This window comes from Gastrolobium bilobum, unplaced genomic scaffold (genome assembly GCF_033153095.1).
Source record: "Gastrolobium bilobum isolate Gb01-03AN ecotype WA unplaced genomic scaffold, APGP_CSIRO_Gbil_v1 utg21668, whole genome shotgun sequence".
Lineage (NCBI taxonomy): Eukaryota > Viridiplantae > Streptophyta > Magnoliopsida > Fabales > Fabaceae > Gastrolobium > Gastrolobium bilobum.
The window spans coordinates 73,203-101,182 of NW_026900055.1; the positions used below are offsets into that span (position 1 = coordinate 73,203).

The window sequence follows — 27,980 nt, forward strand, 5'->3', positions numbered from 1 at the left end:
AGGCTGTGGTAGAGGATGGGTTAGGTAATGGGGCTGTGGTAGGTAATGAGGTTGTAGAAGAATAAATGGGTGAGGGTACAATATGGGGAAGGTAACTGTCAAAATCAAAAGGTGAAGTGTGTGAAGATGGTGGGTATGGTTCAGAAAGTGGTTGAACAATGGGATCAATCAAAGGTTGATTGTTGAATGAGAATATATGTTCATAAAAAATAGCATTTCGAGACAGAAAAAGCTCCCTGGATTGAACATCATATAATAAACAGCCTTTGACACCTGCTTTATGACCCAAGTACACTGCCTTTCGTGCCCTTGGTTCAAACTTTGTGCGATGGTTATGCAGAGTGGATGCAAATGCTAGGCATCCAAACACTCTCAGGTGTATTAATGAAGGAGGAGTACCATGAAGGACCTCATAAGGAGTTTTATCCTGGAGAAGAGGTGTGCAGGTACGATTGATCAAGTGAATAACATGGGTTATGGTATGGTTCCACAGTTTGATAGGTACTTAGGACTGAAAAAGTAAGGCTCTTGCCACATTTAAAATGTGTTGATGCTTACGCTCCACTCTTCCGTTTTGCTGCGGGCACTCAACACAACTCCTTTGGTGTGTAATGCCCTTTTGAAGATAGAACTCAGTCATTAAGAATTCATTTCCGTTATCACTTCGAATTGTAGTAACAGTGGTTCGAAAGTGATTCTCAACAAATGCAATGAAATTCCTCAAATGTACTCTAGTTTCTGCTTTATTTTTCATCAAAACTATCCAAGTATACCTTGAAAAATCATCTACAATTGTTAGAAAGTATCTATGACATTCAACAGATGGAGTAGAGTAGGGTCCCCAAATGTCTACATGAATTATATGGAAAATCTTCAATGATTTTGTCAGGCTAAGGGAAAAGGGCAATTGCTTTTGCTTTGCCAAATGGCATATATCACACGGGCTTACATGTTTAACAGGAATAAAGGAAAACTTAGAGGACATATTTTTCATTACAAGTTCAGATATATGCCCTAGTCTTGAGTGCCATAAGACATGATCACCCTTATTCTGGTTACAAGAATTCAAAGCAGTATGTAACTTCTTGCAATACGCAGCATCCCTTCCAGTCCTCCCATCAATCACATATAGCCCATCCCTTTGCTCAGTTGTACCAATCTTCGCCTGAGTATGGAATTCCTGAATAACACAAGTTGAACCACGAAATATCTATTCACAAGGGATGGTACTCAAAACCTTTGTGACAGAAATCAAGTTCACCTTAAATTCTGGTACATAAAGGACATTAAACAGAATCATTTTTGGGGATATATGGACAGTTCCTGAGAACTTAGCAGTGGCACAATGACCATTGGGCAGGTTAATCATGACAGGCTTAATTTTGTGAATATGAGAGAGCTGTGAATAAAGGTAAGTAACATGATCAGTGGCACCTGTGTCGAGTATCCACTTGCCATGTATGATACCTGGTTGTGAAACTTGGTCAGTATTCACATTTGAAACTTGTGTAAAATTAGCTGCATGCGTGGTTGACAGAGCAGTGTTCTTATCCAAGATATTAAGGAGGTGTTGAAATTGATCGTTGGACAAAGACACACCAGAATTGCTGGCTATCAGGTTGCTCATATCGTGTATCTTGCATAGCATTGTTCACATTATGAGTAACAATGCTCCTTGGTTTGTAAGTCAGTGGAAATCCATGAATATGGAAACAAGTATCCACCGTGTGGTTAGTCCTACCACAATGTGTGCACATTTTATTTCCTTGAGTGCGTCCTCCATTATAGTTATTAAATGTAGTTCTTCCTCTTCCTCTAAAGCCACGTCCACCATAGTTATTACTCTGTCCACGTCCACCATAGTTACTTGATGAACCTCGAAATGAGTTTTGCTCAGTAACAACAGCAAAGGTTTGAGCATTCGTGGATCTATTTTCTCCCTGAAATTGACGTTCTTGATGTACTACCATAGAAAAGACTTGATTAGCATCTGGAAGAGGAGTAATGAGCATGATCTGAGACCTAACTTGAGAGTATTGATCGTTCAAGCCTTTCAAGAAACGAATTACTTGATCTTTATCTCGATATTCCTTCATCTTATCATATCCTCCACAACAGCAACGAATTCTACAATTACACGTTGGAAGTGGCTTGAGATTCTCAAGTTCATCCCATAAGGTCTTTAACTCAGTAAAAAACTCTGTAACATTCTTATCTCCTTGCTGTAATCTATAAAATTCTTCTTGAAGATCAGATACACGAAACAAATCTGATCTGGAAAATCTCTTTCTCAGATCTGACCAAATATCACTTGCTCTTTCTATCCAAATCACAGATTGAACAATAGGTTGAGATATGGATTTATGGATCCAAGCACTCACCATATTGTTGCATCTCTGCCATGCAAAGAAATTCTGATCGGTTTCCGAAGGTGGAGTTATGCTACCATCGACGAATCCGAGTTTGTTCTTCGAAATGAGAGCTACGGTCATAGCCCGAGCCCATGTATGGTAGTTACCATTACTCAGCAATGGAGTAACTAAGACAGTTGATGGAGATTCATTCGGATGCAAGAAAAACGGATTAGAAGGATTAGTATGAAAATCTGGAAGGGAACTTTGGTAGATTGTAGGTTGTTGATTCACTGTTGCTTCATTATTCACTGGCGATTGATCATCAACGAATGGAGCTTGATCAGCCATGGATACGAAGCATTAAAGAAAAAAAAATTATCTCTCCTATGATACCAGAGCTCCAATTTAGAGCTCTGATACCATACTGAAGTTCCTCATATATTGATAAAACGAAAAACTGAACATTACAACTTTCTCAAGACGTACTTATACTCATAACTACAAAACTGAAACTGACTTAACCATGGTTATGCAGTTAGCTCTGACTTAACCATACACGGTTATGCAGTTAGATCAAAGAAAAACTGTTAACTCAATCTGTAACTGAATTCGATGACGTGGCAACTGGTGCAGCTGGATGATTAGTCTCCAATAACAGGAGTAGTGAAATTTTACGACAAAGGACAGCTAAAAGAGTATCGCTCAATTTGTAATAGACTCTGTGGCTATGTACAAAGAGTCTCTACTTTCACTCCCGGGTGGAAGTGAGCTAGCTGAAGAAGATGGCTGACAATAACAAACAAGATGGATTAGGTTGTCAAGCATTCTTTGATACACAGGTTAAGAAATGCTAGCAGGAATTAGTGCATGTGCTATAATATTTATATTATTTCATCAGGATGTATTTTTTTTTATTGTTTTAAGGCTTGCACTTCATCATGATGTTATTATTATTATTTTACTTTTTTTAGTAAAATGTTGTTATTATGTTTAACTATTTTAAATTTGTGACCTTCTCCTCTTTTATGGGGGTATTAGCTTGAAACCTTAATGTTAATACTGAATTTACTGCATTGCTAGCATGATATGAGGTCAAATTTGTTGCATTTGATCCATATTTGATGAAACGTTAATATTAATGATGATATCCAATTTAGTCCGAGCTACATGTTATGAAATCAATATTATTAATCTTGGCTTCCTTGCCCCGAATATCTTCGTCCACGTGATTTTGGTCGTTCTAGCGTTGTCCAATTCAAATGTCTATTTTGGCAGCAAAGTCGTTTTTCTTAATGATAACTATCTTATTGAGAATTTTTTTTTTTTTTAGGGAATTGCTTTTCCTTAAATAAATTTCATGGATGTACCTGCTACGAGATCCCTGTTGAATGTGGTTATGTATGAGTCGTATGACTTTCCAGCATGATATGTATGTGTCAGTTGTTCATTCCAATGATTTGAACAGAAAGGAGATTCAAGTACAGCCCAGACTAGAATTAGTAAAGCGAGTTGAGATTCTCTCTGTTAAAGCCAATTATAAATTTATACTAAAATGAAAATAATGTTTTGTCTTACCTTTGAGCTCTACTAGTAGGTTTCTAATGTATCATTTTTGCAACAAGTCAATATCGTGATTTAATGTGTTTCTTCGGTGATATGCATGGTAATTAGGTAGCACGCGGAAAAAAATTCAAGTGAGATTATACAGAAAGTTCTTATCTAGTTTGTCCCTGCGAGTTGATATGTAGTTAGGGGGTACTTAATTGGTTCAAATGAAAATACCGACACAAACGAAAACATTGATTGGGATTATCCTCTGCTCGATCTGGACACGCGGGGTGTTGACTCAAATGGTACAGGAAAAAAAATAACAACAATCATTAATTATAGAGAAAAAATAATATTACCTTAAATAATTTTGTCTATTATTTACAGAAATGATGTTTTTGTTCGTTAAAAAATTAAAAAATTAAAATATTAAAATATAAAGGCTATTACAACCTTGAAATAAATTAAAATTACAAATTTATTATGATTTCTGCCACAAAACAATATCATTTCAGTAAATATTAGATAAAATTATCTAAAGAAACTTTAGAAAAAACGAATCTTTAATTTTATTATAGGATAATTGCATTTTTTCAAAGAAAAATATTCATCTCATGTTGCATGAGAAAATATTTCTTATATCACATACCTAGAGATTTGAGTCTTTATTTTATTTTTTTTAAGTGTGAAAACTATTAAAATTATGTCTATGGTAGAAATTATTATTTTCTATTGCATGTGTTCATTATCCTTCTTAAAAAAAACAGTTTTTCACATAGTGGAACATTCCCAGCAGCACCTCTAACTGTAGCACATTTTAGGTAAAAAAAGAAATAAAATAGAATATGGAAAGAGATGTTGAGATATATAGTCTCACATTGATTATGTGGACAACTAATGTGACATTTATAAAGCCTTGGGCACTCCCACCCTTTGAGCTAGCTTTTGGGGTGGTATATCCCAAGGTTCTTTACATGGTATCAGAGCGATCCTCACGACCCCCCACTTTCAAGTGGAATTAAAAACAAAAAGTTAAACCAAAAATTGGGCCTGTGCAGTTCCACGCTTCTAGGCCAAAGAACTCTTGCGTGAGGGGGCGTGTTGAGATATATAGTCTCACATTGATTATGTGGACAACTAATGTGACCTTTATAAGGCCTTGGGCACTCCCACCCTTTGAGCTAGTTTTTGGGGTGGTGTATCCCAAAGTTCTTTACCAGAGATAACCATACAGATAAAAATAATATAAATGTGTTTTCTTTTTTGTTTCATATTTGTAGTACGAAAATTATTTTCTTCTAACTTATCGATGTTTGACTAACAAACTTCACCACTCGATGATTTTCAACAAGCAATCGCGACTTAAATTAACTCTTAAAAAAAAATAGCTGCATTATCTCAACGTACAACAAGCAAACAAGGTGCAGAATTACAAAAGGACCAAGGTGAAAATGATGCTATATGGAAATTTTCTTAAAGCGAATTCTAGATTGAATTTTTCTCATTATTGCTTTGTCGTTTGCTCATAGAACTATTGAGGAGCTCCTGCGGTCGTCTTATCCATTGAACAAGTGGATAAAAAATATATGAAAGCTGTAGTGGTCTGTGTGGGGCAAAATGATATTGACAATAACATGAAAGCATGTAATAGCAATCTTCACCATCTAGTGGATGAGGCTCAAACTTAGAGACAGTGAGTGTTAATGATAGGATAGGCAAAGAGGCAGAGTCGCTCACCACCATTGAAAGTCGCAGCAAATTTAGGTGATAAGATAAATCATGATGTAGAAATCGTCTCAAAATGTTCTTATCCATGTTTCATAGTTTGAAGAAACTATATTAATAATTTTATATTTATTTATATATTTGTATATGAAATTTATTGGACTTAAATGATAGATGATGTATTTGACTGAAGTTATTATGCTCAAAATACTTAATAATATTTAATTGTTTTTATAAGTAAAATAAGAATGGTGAAGATCAAATTTGTGACTAGGAGTGTAAATGAGTTGGGTTGGGCTAAACTTTAGTTTTGAAAATCTAAGTATGCGTTTAGATGTGTATGATTGACCTAGACCTGTTATGAATATAATTATTGTCTTGTGACCGGCTTATTTACAAAATATAAAAGCATTGCTTAGCCTGTTAAGACAATAAAAATCTATCCAAACAGAATATACAATCAATAACACTAATAATTTCACAAAGATTCATAAATTCAATGTATATTCAAACAGCATAATATAGAATAAAATTATTAAAAAATATGCTTAACCAATAAACTAAAGTAGTACAAAATTCTGCATATCCAAAAGAATACAAGACTACAAATTCTGTGTAAACAATATAATATACTAATATCAACAATTTAATATATTGCGATTTTGTCTCCTCTTGTATAAAAAAGAAGTCAAATTATTTTTAAATTCAATTATAATATTATAAACCTTTGTTTTTTTCTTTATGTCATGCTTAGTAGTATTAATTTAAATTTGAAATCAAATAAAAAAAAACTAAGAACAATACATGTCATTTTTAAAAGGAGAATAGACTAAAATATTAATTCGCTGTTATTATAGAATACTTCAATTTAATATATGAAAATGCAGAGTTGAGTTCTAAGAACATGAACAATTGAGATTTAAGGAGATTCTTTTTAACATAAATAAAATTATAATTATTTATTTTGAGAACGTAAACATTTGGATTGTGAGAAAAAAAATCTAACTAAGAGTTGTTTTTGTATAAAAAAAAGTGCCCGCGGAATCACGCATTTTATAAAAGAAGATACTATAATATGAATCTCAGACTGAAAACTCTATTTTATATATAAATTTATAATTTTTAAATATTTTTGGTGGAAATACTTATTGTACATAGTTTATGCTATTACAATTACTCAGCTTTACAGCTATGGTTACCACCAAATTAATTTTAAAAATCTGCGGGTAAAAACTAGTAATGTAGTTTTAAATATGAGTTTAATGTCTCTCAGGTTACAGGAGATAAAATAATATCTTAGGACCTGTTTAGTGCGACGTATAAGGTCTGATAGTATAAGCTTATATTATACATTATGACATTTTCAATTGTTTGGTGTGACCATCGTATAGTATATAAGCTTATACAATAGGATCCCTTAATACATCAAAATAATGTATAACTTAATCCGGCCTAAGGGGGAGGGATAAGGCCTGAGAAGAGGTTGGTGTATTAACATCGTTGACCAGTGTAATTCTCAAAAATTAATATATTATTTTAATATTAATATATTAAAATAAAAATTAATTTGATATATTAATTTTTAAAATATTGAATATTTTTTTTATAAAAATTAATTTATGTTTTGGACACACTGATCAATAATTTTTTATAAAAATTAATATCATATGATATTTTTTTGAAGAATTATATAAATTCTTTATTAAAGGATATTTTTATTAAAAATATTTATTTTTATCCTATATAATATTATACAGTGCATTACCAAATACTAGATGATATTATCTTATACAATATATTATTTTATACAATACCGTGTCAAACGTTGGATAGTATTAAAATCCAATCAGGTCTTGTACAATCAGGCTTTATACTATTAGGTCTTATCTTATCATGCCTTATCCTATACTATGCACCAAACATGTCCTATATAAAAATATGTGGGCTCATATTTTATTTTATTTTCTATTTTCTCTTCACATAATACCATATTATATATGTATAGGAGATAATTTTATCTCTTATTATAACGTAAGAAACATCAAACTCTTTTAATATATAACGAAACTAAATTAGATTTCTTAATAAGTTGCGTCAGGCTTTAAGTTCAACATTACCTTAGCAAGTAATTCTTCTTGACTATTAATTCATTTTAAGGTTTGTGTTGAAAGTTAAATGTAAATGATGAATACTAAGTTTTATGTTAGTTAGAAATGATAATCTAAGTAAGGAGTATATAACTAGAAAGACACATAAACAACACGTTAAATTTTATTTTTTTTTGTAAATAAAAGTTTAAATGAGATTAGACACCGGTATCCCACTAGAGTGGGGGAAGACCCCAACCTCTTTGAGGATTTCTGGGAGGGATTACAATATCACTCACCAACAAAGTCCTCACATCGGCCAGCGGGGTTTGAACCCACGTCCTTGAGGAGTATGGACCAAACCCTTAGCCAACTGTGCCCACCTTTGTTGACACACGATTAAATTTTTTTGGTTACGATGTAGTGTTAATTCCTAACACACTGATTTAAGCTCCTACTTAGCTTATTGAAAAGAATATCATTGTATGTCACATAACAACAGATATTTAGATATCACGGTTGGTGTTAGTATATTTGTGTTTGGAGCCAAGATTTGAACATTCAATACTGTGAATTGAGGAATCTATGTATATTATAAGCAATAATAAGGTAACTTTAAACCGGTTCTTCCAGAGAATGATTGAGCCAAGTAAAAATATCTCCTCTTACCGTAATTTAAATAATAAAGGTGAATGATGTCGTGGCATGACTGTTAAGCATCTATAAATCATGATCAGCCCCCAGATGAAACGCTCAAAGGGGAGAGAGAAAGAAACTTAGGCACTAATCAGTGATCACTCACCTACAACCAGAACCTCCCCTCTCACCGATATGTTGTCGTCGGAGGAAGGCGGCGATTACGACCACCGCCGAGGCACGAGAAAGAGAGAGCCCAAAGACCAAACCTTAGCACCACCGCGTAAAAACAACGCAGCAGCTCTGGTTTCAGTTCCACTACCCTTCTTCCCTGATGAACTGGTTGAAGAAATTCTGTCAAGGCTCTCTGTGAGGTCTCTGCTTCAATTCAGGTGCGTATGCAAGTCTTGGATGTCTCTGATTTCTGATCCTTACCTGGTGAAAAAACACCTTCACTTGTCAACTCAAAGCACCAACTTCACACACCATAGGATCATATTAAGTACCACAACCGCTGAGTTTCACCTCAAGTCTTGCTCTGTGAGCTCTTTGTTTAACAACCCATCAACCATTTGTGAGGACCTTAACTACCCAGTGAAGAACAAGTTCCGCCATGATGGAATTGTTGGTTCTTGTAATGGGTTGCTCTGTTTTGCCATTAAAGGAGACTGTGTGCTTCTCTGGAACCCATCTATTAGAGTCTCCAAGAAATCCCCACCTTTGGGTAATAATTGGAGGCCCGGGTGTTATACTGATTTTGGGCTTGGTTATGATGAAAAGAGTGATGATTACAAGGTGGTGGCTGTGTTTTGTGACCCTAACGTATTTTTAAGTGAAACTAAAGTGAAGGTCTATAGTATGGCCACCAATTCTTGGAGAAAGATTCAGGATTTCCCTCATGGTGTCACACCTTACCAAAGTTCCGGGAAATTCTTGAGTGGCACTCTCAATTGGGCGGCAAATTATTCTGTTGGTTCAAGTTCTTTATGGATAATTGTTTCTTTCGATCTTCACAAGGAAACATACCAGGAATTTCTGCCACCTGATTATGAAAAGGAAGACTGTTCCACCCCTACTTTGGGTGTTTTAATGGGATGCCTGTGCATGAATTATGATTACAAAAGAACTCACTTTGTTGTGTGGCTAATGAAGGAGTACGGAGTAAGAGAGTCCTGGGTAAAATTGGTAACCATTCCCTATTTGTCTAATCCTGAAGATTTTTCATATTCAGGGCCGTATTGCATTTCAGAGAATGGTCAAGTCCTGTTAATGTTTGAGTTTGACTTAATTTTGTATGACCCAAGAGACCACTCTTTTAAGTATCCTAAAATTCAGAGTGGGAAGGGTTGGTTTGATGCAGAGGTCTACGCTGAAACCCTAGTGTCACCAAGGAAGCATTAAGATTGAAGGGCTGCGTCAAGGCAATAGTTTTTTAAATCCTTACTGATTCCATCTATATTGATGTAATTTTGACAATAGATGAGTTGATATATGGTGTAACTGAAAGCCATAGCAGTGTATATATGTTATGTGTAATATATGCATAACTAAGAGGCAAAGCTGTGTGCAGATGTTAATATTTATGGAACTCGACTGCCTGTGGTTGTTGGCTTATGTATCTACTAATGATAAGAGAAAATTTACAGCCTCAACTCTATTTATTCTGTTTACTATTTGTTAGTATGGTGGAAATTGGGAAGAAAGATATTATCAGGATGAACTAAGTATATGCTTTTTCTTATTATACTAAGAGGAAGATGGTTAGTGACTCATCATCAATTCCTTTGCTTTTCTCAAAGAAGAATCATGACTTTTCTCGGGTTAAAAGATAAGTAACGAACTAATTGGGAAGAAAAAGACACATTCTGTTAGTGAAGGGAAAAAAAAGGAACAATTACACAGGTTTATTTGGTTATATTCCAAACTCCATTCCATTGCGCACAGAGCAAAGCAAAAAATATGCGCTTGACCTCAGGCAAAAGCCGATAATGGTATAAAGTAAAAAGCTTAGGAACCAGGTTCTCTAACCCAACGCTGGAAGTCAAGTAATCAAGCAGTGCACCAGAAAATTGCACTTCTTGAATTTAGATTGAACGTTTTCAAAGAAGAATGAAAACTTTTCTGAAGTTAGAAAAAATAAAAATGTATAAACTAATTGAAAAATCATTTTTACAACTCCTAAGTCCTAACCCATGCCATTCGTTACATCCCATTCCATTGCCCACTAAGTAAAAAAAAAAAAAAAAAATTGCTCTCTAGATCGGGACACTGGAAGTAAGATTTCAGTCTTCTTTTACCACGTACACTATATCAAAATTAGAAAATAACTGAACTCATGTGGCATAAAAAATAAAGAAATGAGTGAAATAAACGGAATTAGGTCGAATCATATTTTTTAATTATAATGGGTTTAGTAGCACGTAGTCCTCACAATGAAGAGTCTTGAAAATTTATCCCGAAGCAAAACTAAGGATCCTTGCCTGTAGTACCAAACCACTTATATTTTAGTATCAAATTTCCAATTCCATTCGGAGGCATTTGTCTAGAACTAAAATAAAAGAAAGTGGGACATTTGTCCCAATAGAAGCGTAGAAACACCAAAGCGGTTCGTGATGATAAAATTAGTAGCGGTACCTGAAAACTACTCCCTAATCAGATAAGCAAAATTTTGACTGCAGCTTTACTAGAGTTTGTGGCTTTTTGTTGACTAGCTATCATCCATTCCATTGGCGCGGTCTACCTAAAGACAACACAGACCGCAAGAAGATAACAGAAAGAAAGAGAATCAGTGATGCCGAGTGGCGATTTTCATTCGTTTCCATTATCCAATCGTCAATTTACTAAATTTACTTCGATTTAGTTCTCAAACACTAAAAAATACTTGCGATCTTCAATGGTAATTTATGGTCCACAGATGACTAAATTGTTAATGATAAAAGATACGACAGCATCTGTGAACTTTGATTGTCCACTCAGCTTTGCCGTGTAGCGTACAGGAACCTATGATGCTCCCATCCAAGTTCTATTGCCAGATTCTCTCTTCAGTTTCACAAGAATCTCGGTTCATTCTATTGCCTAACTAATTCTTTTGCATATGCTAAGGAATCGAGGACTATTTGTCAAGTGGTATTTTTCTTTTCGAATTAACTGTTAAAATTATAAAAATATAGATTAATTAATATAAACGGGAATACTGAGTACAACTTAATTAATATCAGTTAGGTTAAACGGAAGTTATTATTTATCCTAGGCACGAAGTTCCTATTAAGTTACTTTTTTTTAAAAAAAGTCGCTATTATTAAAGAGAAAGGTTATATAGACAAATTTTTTTTTACAAACTTACAAATTACACTATATCTTACCGGTAAGACTTCACTTAGACATAGTGTAATTTATAAGAATTTGTAAACAAAAAATTTGTAAATATAACCTTCTACATTATTAAAATTAAAAAACCCATTCAAAAACCTGGCAGGGATCACTCGCTCCGTATATGGAGTCAACACAATCTCGATTCAATACAATAAACCAATTGTTAAAAGAACCCGCAACCATAACCATGCATTAATTAGCTTAAAATTGAAGAAATACCACTATGCAGGAAAAACATTGGTATTTTGGTTAGAAAAGCAGAAATGTGACTATAAAAAACAGTTCAAGCTATATAGCTTAATTGTGCAACTATGTACAACCTCACACAATATAGAATTATTCACCTGGGCCAACATAGCTTCCTCCCACCCTCACGCAAAATCTCGCAGGCAAGTTTGTACTTTTCAATAGATGTTGCCCCAGCATCTATGTATTTAGATGCAGTTTCTCTTAGACTCCATAGCATCAAATTCCTGAGTTCCTGAGAGCTACTCCAGGCTTCAATGTCAGGAAAAACACCATCGTCTGCATTTTTTGTCCATCGGTGCAAGATGTAGCGAGATGGAACTTCTCTTAATTCCAATATTTGAAAAACCCTCAAAGCATGTCTACAAAGAATTCCTTCATATTCAAACATCTGACAGCTACAACTAATGCTTAGATTGGACACACTAAATGTAACTACATGCTTCTCCATATCGTTTCCACACCTACGCACCAAATATCTGCTAAGGCCACCTTCTTCGTAAATTTTAAACCCAAGATAACTATAACATTGCAAAAGCTCTTTCTGAAATACTTTGAATATGGTAAGAGTGTAAAGCCTTCTACATTGTTCTTCTACTGGTTCTTTTGTTTGCAACATGGGTTGAAAATTGGAGGTATTAAAATCTTCTTTTCTTTCTTCCTCACGGCGTCGCTCAAGACCTCTTTCATACCGTGAAATGAACTCCACGATAGGAGTCTGGGCATTTAAAAGTGCACCAAAGAATGAATCGACACTTTCATTGATGGGAATCCCAGCAAAAAAAGTGCCCCTTAAATAAAATGGAACCCAAGACGCACGCTTCTCATACATTTCTTTCAGCCAAGCATTATCCTTCAATCCATACTTGTTGAGCAGGGCATTCCATGCGGTGTCAAATTCATTAACTGTCTGACTCTGGTAAATGCTTTTTTCAAAATCATTTGAAAATCCATTACCCATCAGACCCACATTCTCTTGTTCCTTTGCCTTAATTTCCCACAACGAAAATCGATGATGGGTTGCTGGAAAGACTTTTGCTATTGCCTTCTGGATTGCAATGTCTTGATCAGCTATTATTGACAGAGGCTGCTGGCCACACGTTGCCCTCAGCCAGGTCCGAAACAACCAGGTGAAAGATTCTTCAGATTCATCAGCAATTAGAGCACATCCAAGAAGCACAGGTTGCTTGTGATGGTTAATGCCAACAAAAGTAGCAAAAGGTACCAAATAGACACTTTTTCGATAAAACGTGTCTAAAACAAGGACATCACCGAACTGACTACATGAAAATCTAGATCTGCCATCAGCCCAAAATATGCTCATGCATTTACCATTATCAACTTCCACAGCATAAAAGAATCCTGTATCTTCAACTTGTCTTGATTGAAAATATTCAAAAAGCAGAGTGTACCAATCACTTTTAATGTGATTTTGTCTATCTACTCTTGGGACAGGGTAGTTATCTATCCGAAACAATTTACCGTTTAACAATCCAGCATCTACCTCCTCACTCAAAATATTAGAAGCGGGAAGACTTTTTTCCCTACCCTCCTTTTCAGGGTCCAGATTATGATTATGTTCTTTTTGGAGACGGTCCACTACCCACTTTCCTGATGGTTGTCTCTTTATTCTCAAATAAGTCCCACAACCAACTCTTGAAGGGTGCTGGAACCCTTCCTTCGAGCACACAAATCGGCGGGAAGTGATCAACCCATCATTCTTAGAACGAAACAATTGACCAAATCGAATACCAAAACCCACACATGCTGCATATGCATGATAAAATTGGTAGGCTTCATTAGCTGAACTAAACACTTGACCTACATATGGTTCAATCCTGGACTTTCCTTGGTCTCCTTCTTTTCTTAGACGTTTGAAATTAATAATGCCAAAGGGACAAGATGGTTCATCGTCGGCTTCTTCAAGCAATTTCTTCCTTTGCCTGCGAGATGCATTAACAGAATAATTGATATCTGTAGCACCTTTCTGCTGCAAAGTTGGAGTGCAATTTTCACTTTCCGCTACAAGATCGTGATTGTGGCCCTTCAGGAAATGATCAATAACCCACTTTCCAGATTCACGTCTTTGTACCCTTACAAATGCTGGACAACCTGTTCTTGAATTGAGCTGGTAACCCTCCTTTGAGCACACGAATCTTCGAGAAGAAACCGACCCATTAGTTCTTGATCGATACAGCTGACCAATCCGAACTTTAAATCCAGTTCGCTTTGCATAGGATGTGTAAAACTTAAGCGCATCATCTGCTGAGTCAAATTCTAGCCCTATGTATGGTTCACAGGCATATTCTATTTCCTCTTCCCCACTGGCATTATTCATTGCCAGTTCAGTACCTACTGGGTTTTCCTTTGCAATCATGCTCCAAAATTCTTCTTCATTCAAATCTAATTAGTGGTATGGACAATGGAGAAAAGTTCTATATAAACTTTAGGCAAGAGCTGCAGTTGTTCAAAGCTCTTTGAAACTGGTATATTAACTTCTCTACTGTGATCCTCCCTCTTTTAAGGCAAGCAAAAACACATTCCATATGCTAATTAGAAAGCACCTTCATGGAGTTACAGCATATTCCTGCTGTAGCTGAAAAATCAAAGAAAAAAAAATCTTATAATTGGTCACTTTATGGTCGAAGGAAGTAAAACAAAACAAAATTCATCTGTCATTCAGGTATAAGTAATACACAAACTTCCCCACAGCTATGATCTAGCTTATAAATTTAATCACCCACAGTTTTTTCTGGTACGATTTCTCCCAAATTTCTCAATAACCAGACAAAAAATGAAGAAAATAACATAATCGAGCGCCGAAATTACAAAAAAATATAATTTAATCAATGCAATTGAAAAAAAAAAGTTTGGAGCAAAAGAATAAGCATGGAGTCAACGCAGCAAGAAATTGATGAAAGCTAGGGTTTCGTAAAGAAAATTTACCTCGAGTTTGGGCGGAAACCGATTGAGTGTTGAAATTGGTTGAATTGGATTGCTGCGCGGAAGGTGGGAGTATGGATCGGGATCCCAAACCCAGAATGTTGTGTACTCATTTCTTTCTTTCTCCCCACCCAATCTCCAATTAACCCACATCATCTCTCTAATTAATTAAACAATTATTTGTTGACATAAATAAATAAAAATTTAAATTCATTGTATTTGAAAGAGCAACTTTTCTTTATTTTTTACTTTTTATTCGTCTTTCCTTCTTTCAACAGTTTTCCTGTAAGAAACAACACTGTCACTAACCACTATTTGATCAATAATATTAGCGAGAAAGACTTCTCGATCTCGTGTTGAATGAGAAGTCTCTTCTTCGACCACTCTCACTTTATTGTTTGTGTCAATCACTTTTTTATTTTTTATTTTTTCTTTAAGGTGGGCCTCGCTCCTTTCTCTCTATGTAGAAAAACTTGAATTTTTCATGCAACATGAGAAATTGCAAGCCCACAATAATAGGGAAAAATTATTCTCCACCAACAGCAGGAGAGTAGTTTATTTTTCTATAGAGACATAAATTTTTAGATTTTTTTTATTTAATAGGGTTATATTTATTCCATGTTACATAAAAGAAACTAATTTTTTACGTAAACAAAAGAGAGGTGGGTCTCACATCTATTTTTCTCTTTCCTCTAACATGTGGGTCCCACTTATAATTTTGTTTATGCTACATGAAAGAATTTTTTCTTACAACATAAGAAAACTAATTCCATATTTAATAACTATGTGGGTCCCACCACAATATAGTAGGAGATACCCTCTCTCATGTTGTTGTAGATTAGTAGAGCCCATAATAATATATTTAAATATTGGAGTTTAATTTTCTCATGTTGCATGAGAATTGAATTTTCTTATTGTGACTCAATTAGTGATAGACTCCACATTTATTAAAAAAAAATTGCACGCAAATCAAAAGATTACAACATGAGAATTCAATTCTTATGTAACATGATAAAATATTTTTCCTTAAATATTTCCTTTTTGAATATAATGAATAGTTCCTTTTATCCTGTGGGCTGCAGCCAGTAGGTAGCACCCGTTTTATTTTTTTTTGTACGAATAACATCTTCTTTAATATTTCTATATATAATCGATTTCAAATTCTGATTCATTCTCCTCATTTATTAGCGTTCTAACCCAATGAAATTAGTGTTAAAATATTAAAAATATATAAGAATTAAAATTTATCGAGATCCAATTAAGAATAATTATTATGCATAGAGATGAACAAAATTGAAAACGATTATATATATGAAAAATATTACTCTCCTTTCACATGAGATAACTTCTTTCTCTCATACATATACATATATGGAAAAAGATATTGTAACAACCAAGTTGTGTTATTATCATGTTACTACCAATCAATCTCACCGTTAGATCGATTATGTAGATCCAATGATTATATTTATTTCTATTTTTGTATGATCATGATTCTCCATATTTAATACTTTATATTTATTTTCACTTTTGTATAGTTATGATTTCACATATTTAATGCTTTCACTTTAAATATGTAGAATCATGACCATACAAAGATGGAAATAAATATAAATGTTGGATCCACATATAATCGATCTAACGGTGAGATTGATTGGTAGTAACATGTAACACAACTTGGTTGTTACAATATCATTCCCATATATATATATATATATATATATATATATATATATATATATATATATATATATATATATATATATATAAGGGAATGATCCTTTGTCAAACTTATAGTTTGAAACCTCATCTGAGAGCCGTTAGATAAATAAAGATTAATGGTGTCACATGCTTACAAATAAAAGTCGTTGATCTTTTTTTATCTAACGGCTATCAGATGAGGTGCCAAATTTTAAATTTGACACTGGTGTCAAAGGATCCTACCTTATATATATATATATATATATATATATATATATATATATATTCGTTTTTTCTGTAGTCAATATAAATAAGTTATTTACATTGAGCTCAAAACGACGTCGTTTTGAGACGAAAATCATGATATTTTTGTAAATTATAATTTATTTCAGAGTTATAATAGTTTTTCTTATTATAATTTTTCAATCTTTCAACATAAAATGATGTCGTTTTGGAAGTTATCTACGTACATTATAGAAACATTAAATCATATATATATATATATATATATATATATATATATATATATAAAAGGAGGGCGGTTATAATTTATATATAGAGATGAATAATTAGTGTTATACTTACTATTAAAATTTTTTACAACTTTTATTATTAAATTAATTGTTGATTTCTGACAATTTAGCAGTTATAATTTAGTGAATATATTTATTAATTAATTAATAATTTTCAATAAATTATAATCGTTAGATTGACAGAAATTAACGGCGATTAGTTTAAGGGTAAAGAATTTCTCCAGTCAATGGAGATAAGTTATCGCCGATGAGCCCAAACGACGTCATTTTGGGGTGAAAATCAAAGTGTTTTTGTAATTCTAATATATTGCAGGGTTATATTACTCTTTATCATTATAATTTTTTAATCTTACAATCCCAAATCGACGTCATTTTGCACTCATTGGAGAAATATTTTTCCCTTAGTTTAATAGTAAAAGTTGTAAAGTTTTCAGTAGTAAATATAACATATCCCGTAATAAGACTTAAATTTAACATATATACATATATATAATAGGATCCTTTCATATCGGTGTCAAACTTTTAAATTTGACACCAAATTTTAACCATAGATTTTCACCAATTAACGATTATCATTTGTTGGGAATCAAAATTTTTAATAAATGATAATTGTTGATTGGTGGAAATCAACGATTAGAATTTAGTATCAAATTTTAAAATTTGATACGATGTCAAAAGATCTGCTCATATATACGTGTAGACCAAATTAAAAGTAAATATCATGCATGCAAATTAAAAATATTTTTTAACGATGATAATAATTATTCGATTTCAAATAAGTTATAGAATTTAAACTTTTGAACCACCAACTTCCTTTTTTACCCCCCCCCCCCCCCCCCCCCCCTCCCTCCCCTTATTAAAATATTAACTGTAATTATTCGTTGCGCTTGTTTTTCTTTAATAAATTTGAGGACAAGTTGTTGACAAGGCCATAATGTGTTTAAATTTGGATTTCTAGCTCTCCACCTTACCTCTTTTAATAAATACAAAATCAGTTAGTGATCTCCTTTTATCAAGATTAGAGTCACAAAATCCTATAATTTCAAAATCATTTGAATTTAGCAGAATAATGCAAATAGTGGTCAAATGACCCATTTAAGTATCTCAACAATCATTTTACAACAAACCAATGATGTTTACAAGGTTTACTCATAAACCTACTAATTACACGAACCCCATATGTTATATCGGGCCTTGAATCTATTATAGCATACACCAGACAACCAACACTATTTGAGTAAGGCACGTACAACATGTGCTTTAATTCTTCTGAAGAAAGATCACCAGAAACATATTTTAATCTGAAGAGTGCTACTAAAGGTGTGTCGAGAGACTTGATCAATTTCAACACCTTCTTCACATAATTAGACCGAGAAAGAGTTAATCGATGATTTTCGTCAATTTAATGGTTATAATTTATTAAAAATTAATAATTAATCAATAAGTGTGACCCAATAAATTATAACGATTAGATTGACGAAAATTAACAATTAACAATTGGTTATAAAAATTTGTAAATAATTTAGTTTATAAATATAACCATTCCAAAATTTGAGAGTACTCAAATCGAATTAAACTGATTTAAATTAAAAAAAATAGAAATCATGTGTCGAATTCTTCATTGACTCTTAAAATATTATGTCGAATAAAAAACAAATAAAAATTTCTACTATATCAAACGTGAACAAGGAATTGCTATGAATTTATCTACATCATTGCTTCTTATTAATTGTGCATTAGCTCATTCCTTTGTAGAAAAGCAACTCTAGCGCAAGAAAGAAGAAAATAACCCGTCGCGATGGTAACTACTGACTAGTGACGAGTGAGAAAGAAGAAACCCCCCCTTACGAATTTTCCAATTCCTGATAGTTAATCTTTCATTTGGAGCGAGAGAAGAAAGAAAGGAAAGAAGATGAATGAGCAGCAGGGTTACATGGAGGTGCGCAGCACCGGCACCAAGAAAGAGGAGTACGACCTAGAATCAGGGGAGACCCTATATCCAGGTCTCAGCGTCGGAGAGAACCAGCTTCGATGGGGCTTCATACGCAAGGTCTATGGAATCCTCTCTGCCCAGATCCTTCTCACCACCATCGTTTCCTTCATTACCGTCTTCTACTCTCCCATCAACGATCTCCTCAGGGGCACTTCTGCCCTACTCTTCATTGTCTTTCTCCCCTTCATCTGTACAGTCTTCTATACATTCTCTTTCTTAATTCTCTATAATTTTTTGAATTTTTTTGCTGAAATTTTATTTTCCTAGGGTTTGAAGTAATTTCTTTCAATTTTCCTATTTTGGACATTGTGCTTCCTTCATTTATGCATTATTTTTCCTTCAAATGATCACTCATTAACAATTGTAATCTTTGCCTTACTTAGTATCAACAAAGTTAATAACAATTGATATACTGACTTCTTTGTTTTCTGTATCATATATACTGATTCTAAAGCATAGTAGAAAGAGCATTAACATTACAATTTACAACGGGAATAACATGGGTGGAAGTTATTTTCCCACTGATACTAGCAGATTTTCCTTTGTCTCGAATGGTGATGTTCCTTAACTGAACCTGTTTTCCTATTAATTATTAGAAGCAGCAAAAGAAAGGAAAATGTATCCCGTTCAAACAAAAACACCCTTAAGCTGTCCATCTCATATAAATCATAACTTGTGCAACCTCATTTAATGGTAATGTGTGTCTTAGGCCTTTCTATCTGATGTGTTGCGTGTAAATTTCGGTTACATAGCGATCCTTATGTTTATCATATGCTTTGTTTTGGACCGGCCGCACTTGCCCAGTCCAATGGGCCGTCCATTTAAACCCATATAAGGGATCACTCCCTACATTCCTATAGTGTGATTTTTAAACCCTCAGTGTGGAGGATCTCACTCTCTTGCACACACAGCTCACACTTCAAGCTTCATGTGAGTGTGCTTGCCTCACACAGGGGGGCCCACAAGAGCAAAACTCACTCTCTCACTCATAATTGGGAAATCTTCCCCACCTACATATATATCAATTGAAAAAGCACCTTTTACACACACCGATTCCAGAGCTATTGCTCTTCCAAAATACTATCTCAAAACCACCATGCCCTTAGGGTGAGAGAGTGAGTCACTGTGTTCTTATACATTTCCCCTTGCTCTCAGATATCACCTACACTGACTCTCCATAGAGCTTTGGTTAATACCACTGCATCTTAGATCACTGTTACATTGAGATGCTATACCCCATCATGGGAAACAGTTCTAGTCTCACCTCCTAAACAGCTCATGCTTTGCCTATAAATGTCACATTGTTCACTTGCCCTTGTGGGCAACTTCTATGGAACTCACCTAATTCTTCTTCCATACATGAGAATTCTTTTCTTTGTTGTTGTTTGACATGTTGATACTTGATTGCATATATAAATACTGGCATTTCATTTTGAGATTTTTTTTAATAATGCTTGTAAGTGATTTTTTCGTATAAGAGGATATTTTTAGTTCTGCTGTCTCATTTCTTCGCCAAAAATGAAATTTTGTCTATTATTAAAAACTGCTTCATTGATGATAAACTTACATTTTGAGGCTTATTACTGGTTTAGTTGTTGTGTTTTTATTTTTATTTTTGGGTTAATATGTTAATCTCATAAAACTGAATCTGAATCTCTTGCAGTCTTGTTCCCTTTACTCAAGTACCAGCAAAAGCATCCCCATAACTACATCTTGCTTGGACTTTTCACCTTGTCTATAAGTTTGACTGTCGGAGTTACTTGTGCAAACACAGATGGTTGGTATCATTCTCCTCCATTCATCTGATATACATGTTTCTACACCATACCTTCTCGTTTTCTAATTGGGTAGAACAGTGAAGGGTTGTTGTCTTGTTCACATGTTATGCAGGTTTTTTCTGCTCTGCTCATATTGATCTGATTATATCTCGATGAAATGCTTGCAGGAAAAATTGTCCTTGAAGCATTGATTTTGACCTCAGCAGTGGTTTCCTCTCTAACGGGCTATGCTTTCTGGGCTTCCAAGAAGGGCAAGGATTTTAGCTACCTTGGTCCAATATTGTTCACTTGTCTCTTTACTCTGTTCTTGACTGGAATGATGCAGGTCAGATTTTCTTATTTCATGATATGATAAATATCAACTTTTCTGTAGTTTTCAAAATTGCAAGACAAGTGCACATTTATATACAGTGAATGTTTTTGCAACTTTTGTCATAATATTTGCTTTTCTTTCATATAGATGTTCTTCCCTCTTGGGCCTACAACCAATGCTATCATTGGTGGAATCAGTGCTATGATATTTTCTGGTTATATTGTATACGACACTGACAACCTGATCAAGCGATTTACCTATGATGAGTACATTGGGGCTTCAGTCACTCTTTATCTTGACATACTGAACCTGTTCCTTTCCATCTTGAGGGTGCTGAGACAGGGAAATAATTAAATTAGTAATACTGTGTACATTGAATTCGAGTAAAAAATCATAGGAACTAGCTCCCTTGTTGCTTCTCTATGATACAGTGGGAAGTTAGCATTATAAAGAATAAAGATATTCTATTCCTTTACAGCTCACAGTACTTGGTGACGAGGAAAGTTGTATGCTTGCTATTGGATATGTGTGAAAAAAGTATCTACTATGCCAATTTGTTCTTTCATTTTTTCTGTCTGTCTCATCTTCTGATTTATCTTTTAATATAGTTTTATATGAGCATAGATAATCACACCTCTACCACCTTAATTTTGTATGCTGGAAATCGTGATACGATTTTTGTGTCATAACACTCTTGTCTTCTTTCTTTTTCTTTTTTTAAAAAAAATCTTTAGTTCTATTCTTGATAAAGGGAACTTGTTACATTTCTGTATTTGTGCTTTGCTACAAAGCGGGCGCAATGTATTCATGTATATGATTTGGCTCAGCGGCATTCGAATACTATTATTGATGTTCTATTAAATTTTTTGTATTTTGATATGTGTGTATAGCATGAAAGCAGTAACGTTTTCTCGGTGAAATTGGTATAATAATAATGGGATTTATTAATCTCCTTCAATAGAAGATAACTTACCTCATGCATAGAAACAAGTTATGTGGGTCCCACCATTTTTTAAAAATAAAAAAAAAATAAAAAAAGAATAGCACAACTTTTTATATCTCACTAACATGAGATAATTATCTTCTATAAAATGAGATAATTTAAACCCTTACCATAATAACAAGGGGGGAAACAAAAATCTGTCACATGGTGTTGACATGCTGGGATTGGACGAGAGATACATATCGTTTCATAAATAATGATAAGAGTGGGGATTATAATATCAGCATTATAGATTTCGTTTAATTATTTTATAATGCATTTTTTAGTGAATGAATTGATAATAATAAAATTTGTTAAAAAATATATATTATATATGCAACAATCATTTTTGTATACTAATTATGGGATATGTATCTTTCGCAATTTTTTTTCTCTTTACTGATTTCATTTTCTCTCTTATTTTTCTGTCTCCGTAGGATTAAATAGTATTTTTTCTATAACATAATAGTTGTATAACCCATTAATTATTACAAAATATAAAATAAAACTTGATATGTTGTTTGAGGCTTTTTTAAATAAATTTCTCAAATGACAAAAGTTACAATAAATCTATTAATACTAGGATATGAAGCCGTATCCTGGAATAAAAAAAATTACAGGATACGTATCCAAATGAAAATAAATGTTGCGATAAATTTTCTGATCTGGTGCAACAGAACAGTTATTAAAGTTTTTTTAAAATATGTAAAAATTTAAAATCTTTAATACCAGCGTATACATTTGAATAATCGTTTATTTGTAGATATTATAATAAGCACCCGTAACGCGATAGGTCCAATGCTTGTGATGCGTTGTCACAAGCATGAAGCAGGTTGGGTCCATTTGAATTTGATTTGAGTTGTTTGTGTTTATTGGATTCATGTTTGTGCAGCTATCATACTAAAGCGAGGTTTGATGTCACGATATATATGGGGACCATTGCGAAGAAGCATGCGAAATATAGTAATTGGCAGGAGAACAAACTTACAGATTGTGTACTTGACAAATGTCTTTTTTATAAAGAAAATACAAGTTACACTCAAACCCTTCTTATTGGATGATTATGATACTTCTCAAAAATATCGAGATTTTTTATCAATGGATAAACAATATCACCATTTTTGTTCAACAAGATACCTACCAAGGTGGATGATTGAAACTGTAGCAATTTGATAATTATACATATTCGTTCTCCTTTTTATCTCAAATGCCTCGTTTTTAACCAGAAAGTAAGATAATATACTAAATTTGAAGGGCTGTTAATAAAGAAGCTTATAGTCTCTCAAGCGCTTAAGATCATTAATGAGGGCAGTTAAATTGTTGTGGGATGAACCACCTTCCTGAACAGCTTCTCTAGCCTTCTTCCCAAACTCGTGAGCACGCCTTCTGATTTTCTGAGCTTCATCACCACCGTCCATCAACCTCTTCACAGCATTCTCTATTCTATCTCTGCTCACCACCTTCTCTATCTCCCCAAAACCAATATTTCTCCACTCCTCTGCACCCACCTCCACCCCAATCCCCCTCACCCGTGTTATCAGCTTCTCGTTGTAGAATTGTTCGCCATGCACTGGCCACGTGATCATCGGAACCCCTGCGCTGACAGCCTCCACGGTGGAGTTCCACCCACAATGCGTCAGGAATGCACCCACGGCGGGGTGGTCCAGTATCAGCACCTGCGGGGCCCACCCTCTAATGATCATCCCTTTCTTCCCATTCCTTTCTTCAAAACCCTTTGGCAGCCACTTTTCCTTCTCCTCCTCGCTCTCATCGTCCTTCCCTTTTTTCTCAGGTACCACCCATATGAATTCGTGACCCGAAGCTTCTATCCCACATGCCATCTCGTACAGTTGGCTATCTGGGAAATGGCAAAGGCTCCCGAAGCATATATAGAGCACCGAGTTGGATCGCTTCGAGTTAAGCCAACTCAGGCATTCATGCACGCTCAACACGCTCTCTTGACCCCTCTTTGCTTGCTCTTCCGCTGTTCTGAGAATAAGAGAGGCTGGACCAAGATGCCATGCCTTGTGACCCGTGGTTTTCTCGTAGTGGTGGACGTACTCTTCTCCGTCGAGCTCCACGAAGTTGTTGACGATGAGCCCAAAGCTTTTGAGCTCTGTCTCCAGCATCGAGTCCAGGAATTCCCTCAACTCCTTTGGCGGTGTTGTGTTAATGGTTATCGGGTGAGGAAGACCCGAAATGACTAAGGAACCGGAAGCATCGATTGAGTGTGGCGTCACGGAGTTTATGGCGCAGATGGCAAAGAGGGAGAATCCGTTGAAGGCGAGCCTGGGGATGCCAAGCTTGTTTGCAAGGTCTTCCACCCATGGGAACAAAAAGTCAGCGACGATGCAGTCGGGTGGGTTGTGCTCCACGAAGTGCTCGATGGGTGATCGGAGGAGCGTGGTGGCCTGGTAGACCTTGGCGAGGTTGTTGAGGTCGACGGTGGCGGAGAGGTTTTCGATGCCGTCGGGGAGGCCAACCTCTTGGGAGGGGAATTGAACGGTGTGAAGGCGGAGGTTGTGATTGGAAGGTAAGGATTTGTGAATGATTTGAGCGTTGGAGGGAGTAGTGATGATGGTGACGTGGTGGCCACGAGAAGCGAAGAGTGTTGCTATGTCGCATAGAGGGATCATATGACCAGCTGCTAGGTAATGAATGAAGTACAGTTTCAGAGGCTTCCCTGAGTCCATCGTACGTGCCAACAATTACGAGCCTTTGTCTCTTGTCTTTTGGCTTTCCCTTGTCTTCAATTATATATTTTTCCAATTCGGCAATTCCTGCAAGCATCTTTCCTGTGGGAGTAGTACAAATATATCAAACATTTACAATCGCATATAATATTATGCTTTTTTGTCTTCCATTAATCATGTCGTCAACTTTGGAGTAAATTTTTGGTACCTGCGTTAAGACATTACTAAAAAAAAAAACATGTGAAGTTACCTTGTCTTAAATTTTTTATATTTTCTATATAATGAATAAAAAATACTCATTTTAATGGGTTTTCTTACTAACTTTTGGTAAAATGAGTAAAACGTAAAATAATATAAGACTTTTAATTTATAAATATTATTTTTGTTTATCTATTAACATGATTAAAGATATGGAGCTCCAGTTTACCTAAAAAAAAAGATATGGAGCTATGCCACCAACAACCACGAGTTCAATTGACAAGAAATTTATTTTTCCATTCGTTGGAGATAATATGAGTTTACTCGAACCGAAATAAATCATATTGAAAAAATATATATGAAGCTCCTGTTGGGCTTCTTCCTTCAATGCTAAGTCCAAGCCCATTTGAGGGGTTTCCTAAAAACCCTAACATTAATTTCCACATCTCTATATATACTCATTAGTTGAGGGTTAAGGCTATGTTAGATTTGAAAGGTCAGATTTGAGAGAACAAATTTGAGAGAATTATTTGATTGTTTGAGCAAAGCTTTATGCTTTGCATTTGAGAGATCTCTAGAGAGAGTTTGAGTGAAACATCTCTAGGGTAGTTTGATTATCACCATTGTTGGAGAGGTTGAGTTAACCACCACATTGGTGTATTTGATTATTTGTAACCATTATTTTCATAGTGGATTTCTGATCTGGACTAGGTCCCGTGGGTTTTTACTTCTCTATTGGAGAAGGTTTTCCCACGTTAAATCTGGTTGTGTTCTTCTTCTCTCTCTCTCTCTTGTTTTTCGTTTTGATTTTTCCGCTGCGCTGCCTGACCTGGTGAAGTTCAGGCCGAGGTATTGCCGAGATCCGAGATCAGGATCTTGTTGATTGACTTCCGCACAAAGGCCCCTGAGTCGAGCTTGAGGGAACCGAGTTTTCCCAACAGTGGTATCAGAGCCCGAGTTCGACGGGTTCTGAAGGAGACGAGATGGAGACCAGTGGCATAACTCATGATGGAGATATGTTCAAGTTGACCGCAGGCAACTTCACTTATTGGAGACCGATGATGGAAGATCATCTCTACTGCAAAGATTTGCATGAGCCCATTATCCTTGATGAGAGACCAGCAGGCAAGACAGATAAGGAGTGGGAGATCCTGAGTCGGAAGGCGGTAGCCACGATCAGGAACTATATTGATAAAAGCCTCTTTGAGCACGTGTCCGAATTCACGAACGCGTATGAGTTGTGGACGAAATTAGAGTCCATGATTCAGAAGAAGACTCCCAGGAACAAAGCACACCTGGTTCGCCGACTTGTTAAGCTTGAATACAAGGACGACATGAGCATGATTGAACACCTGAACACCTACAAAGGTATTGTGAATCAATTGTCAAAGGCTGATATAAAAATTGATGAAGAATTGCAGGCATTGCTGCTGTTGAGCTCGCTGCCAGAAAGCTGGGATACTCTGGTGGTGACCCTGAATAACTCGACTCCAGATGGAAAATTGAAGATGGATGTCGTGACAGACAGCCTCCTGGGCGAAGAATCCAGGAGAAGAGAACGAGGTACTTCGAGTACGTCTGAGGCCAACGTTGCTGAGAACAAAGGGAAATCTGACTCCCGCGGTAGAAGCAAAAGCCGAGGTAGAGGTCATGACAGACGAGAAAAGTCCAGAGGTCGGTCAAAGCCGAAATATGAGTTGAAGTGCTTTTACTGTGGAAAGACAGGCCATAAGAAGCCAGACTGCTGGACCCTGCAAAATGACGAGAAGAACGGCTCTGTGAAGCCGGATCAGATTATTCCCAAGAAGAGGGAAGACAAGAGCACCACTGCGGTGGCTGCCAACCCGGATGCCGAGATATTCCCCCTTGGTGAGGATAATTATTTGAATGTTGCATATGATGACTGCACCTGGATTGTTGACTCCGGTGCCTCCTTCCACGTTACTCCACACAAAGGTTTGTTCTCCTCTTATCGAGGTGGTGATTTTGGAGTCGTGAAGATGGGAAATCAAGTGACCAGCAAGATTGTTGGTGTCAGTGATGTAACTCTGACCATGGATGTCGGATGCCGACTTGTGTTGAAAGATGTGAGGCATGTTCCTGACATGCGTTTGAACCTAATCTCGGTAAGCAAACTTGATGATGTCGGGATAGTGAACTACTTCGGTAGTGTGAGATGGAAGCTGGCCAAGGGAAACTTGGTCATGGCCCGAGGTAAGAAAGAAGGCTCCTTGTACGTGATGCAAGGAAAGATCAATGGCGGAGAAGCCAATTCTGTTCGAGATGAACCTAGCTTGGAGCTATGGCACAAGCGCTTCGGCCACATGAGCGAGAAAGGGCTACAGATCCTGAACAAGAAAGGATTATTGACCGGGTTGAAAGGCCAAGCGTTGGAGAGTTGCACGCACTGCCTAGCTGGAAAGCAGCACCGGGTTTCTTTTGTGAGACCGGATCAACCTAGACGTCGCAGGTATATTCTTGACCTCGTCCATACTGATGTTTGCTCCATGTCGGAGAAATCTCTTGGAGGAGCTCAGTACTTTGTTTCGTTTATTGATGACCATTCTTGCAAAGTGTGGGTATATTTTTTGAAGACTAAAGACCAGGTACTCCAATCCTTTAAAGAATTCCATGCGATGGTTGAAAGGGAGACTGGCAAGAAATTGAAGGTGGTCCGATCTGACAATGGTGGTGAGTATTGCGGCCCATTTGATGCATACTGCAGAGCGGCCGGGATCCGACTTGAGAAGACGCCCCCCAAGACTCCACAGTTGAATGGACTTGCTGAGAGGATGAACAGAACTATTGAAGAGAAGGTCCGAAGCATGTTATCCAATGCCGGATTGCCGAAATCATTCTGGGGAGAAGCTGTCAAAAC

The 27,980-nt window shown here is 35.6% G+C and overlaps 4 protein-coding genes across 5 annotated transcripts; 2 read left to right on the forward strand and 2 right to left on the reverse strand.

Moving 5' to 3' along the window:
* Positions 1-8,467: 8,467 nt before the first annotated feature.
* Positions 8,468-10,013, forward strand: LOC133295020 (F-box/kelch-repeat protein At3g23880-like). The gene has a single exon (XM_061493799.1). The coding sequence runs from the start codon at positions 8,546-8,548 to the stop codon at positions 9,749-9,751; it is 1,206 nt and encodes a 401-aa protein (XP_061349783.1). The 5' UTR covers positions 8,468-8,545; the 3' UTR covers positions 9,752-10,013.
* A 965-nt stretch (positions 10,014-10,978) lies between these two features.
* On the reverse strand, positions 10,979-15,054 carry LOC133295019 (protein FAR1-RELATED SEQUENCE 7-like). 2 transcript variants are annotated; one of them, XM_061493798.1, is made up of 3 exons: positions 14,915-15,054; positions 12,067-14,564; positions 10,979-11,090 (listed from the first exon to the last, which is right to left on the reverse strand). In XM_061493798.1, the coding sequence occupies exons 2-3, from the start codon at positions 14,343-14,345 to the stop codon at positions 11,087-11,089; spliced, it is 2,283 nt and encodes a 760-aa protein (XP_061349782.1). In that variant the 5' UTR covers positions 14,346-14,564; positions 14,915-15,054; the 3' UTR covers positions 10,979-11,086. The 2 variants fall into 2 exon arrangements, with proteins under 2 accessions (XP_061349782.1, XP_061349781.1); XM_061493797.1 differs by lacking the exon at positions 10,979-11,090 and having other exon boundaries at positions 11,956-14,564.
* Positions 15,055-18,907: 3,853 nt separating this feature from the next.
* On the forward strand, positions 18,908-21,794 carry LOC133295022 (BI1-like protein). Its single transcript, XM_061493801.1, has 4 exons — positions 18,908-19,328; positions 20,802-20,915; positions 21,084-21,241; positions 21,377-21,794. The coding sequence occupies exons 1-4, from the start codon at positions 19,058-19,060 to the stop codon at positions 21,581-21,583; spliced, it is 750 nt and encodes a 249-aa protein (XP_061349785.1). The 5' UTR covers positions 18,908-19,057; the 3' UTR covers positions 21,584-21,794.
* A 1,482-nt stretch (positions 21,795-23,276) lies between these two features.
* Positions 23,277-25,041, reverse strand: LOC133295021 (probable UDP-glucosyl transferase 73B6). The gene has a single exon (XM_061493800.1). The coding sequence runs from the start codon at positions 24,902-24,904 to the stop codon at positions 23,471-23,473; it is 1,434 nt and encodes a 477-aa protein (XP_061349784.1). The 5' UTR covers positions 24,905-25,041; the 3' UTR covers positions 23,277-23,470.
* Between the last annotated feature and the right edge of the window lie 2,939 nt (positions 25,042-27,980).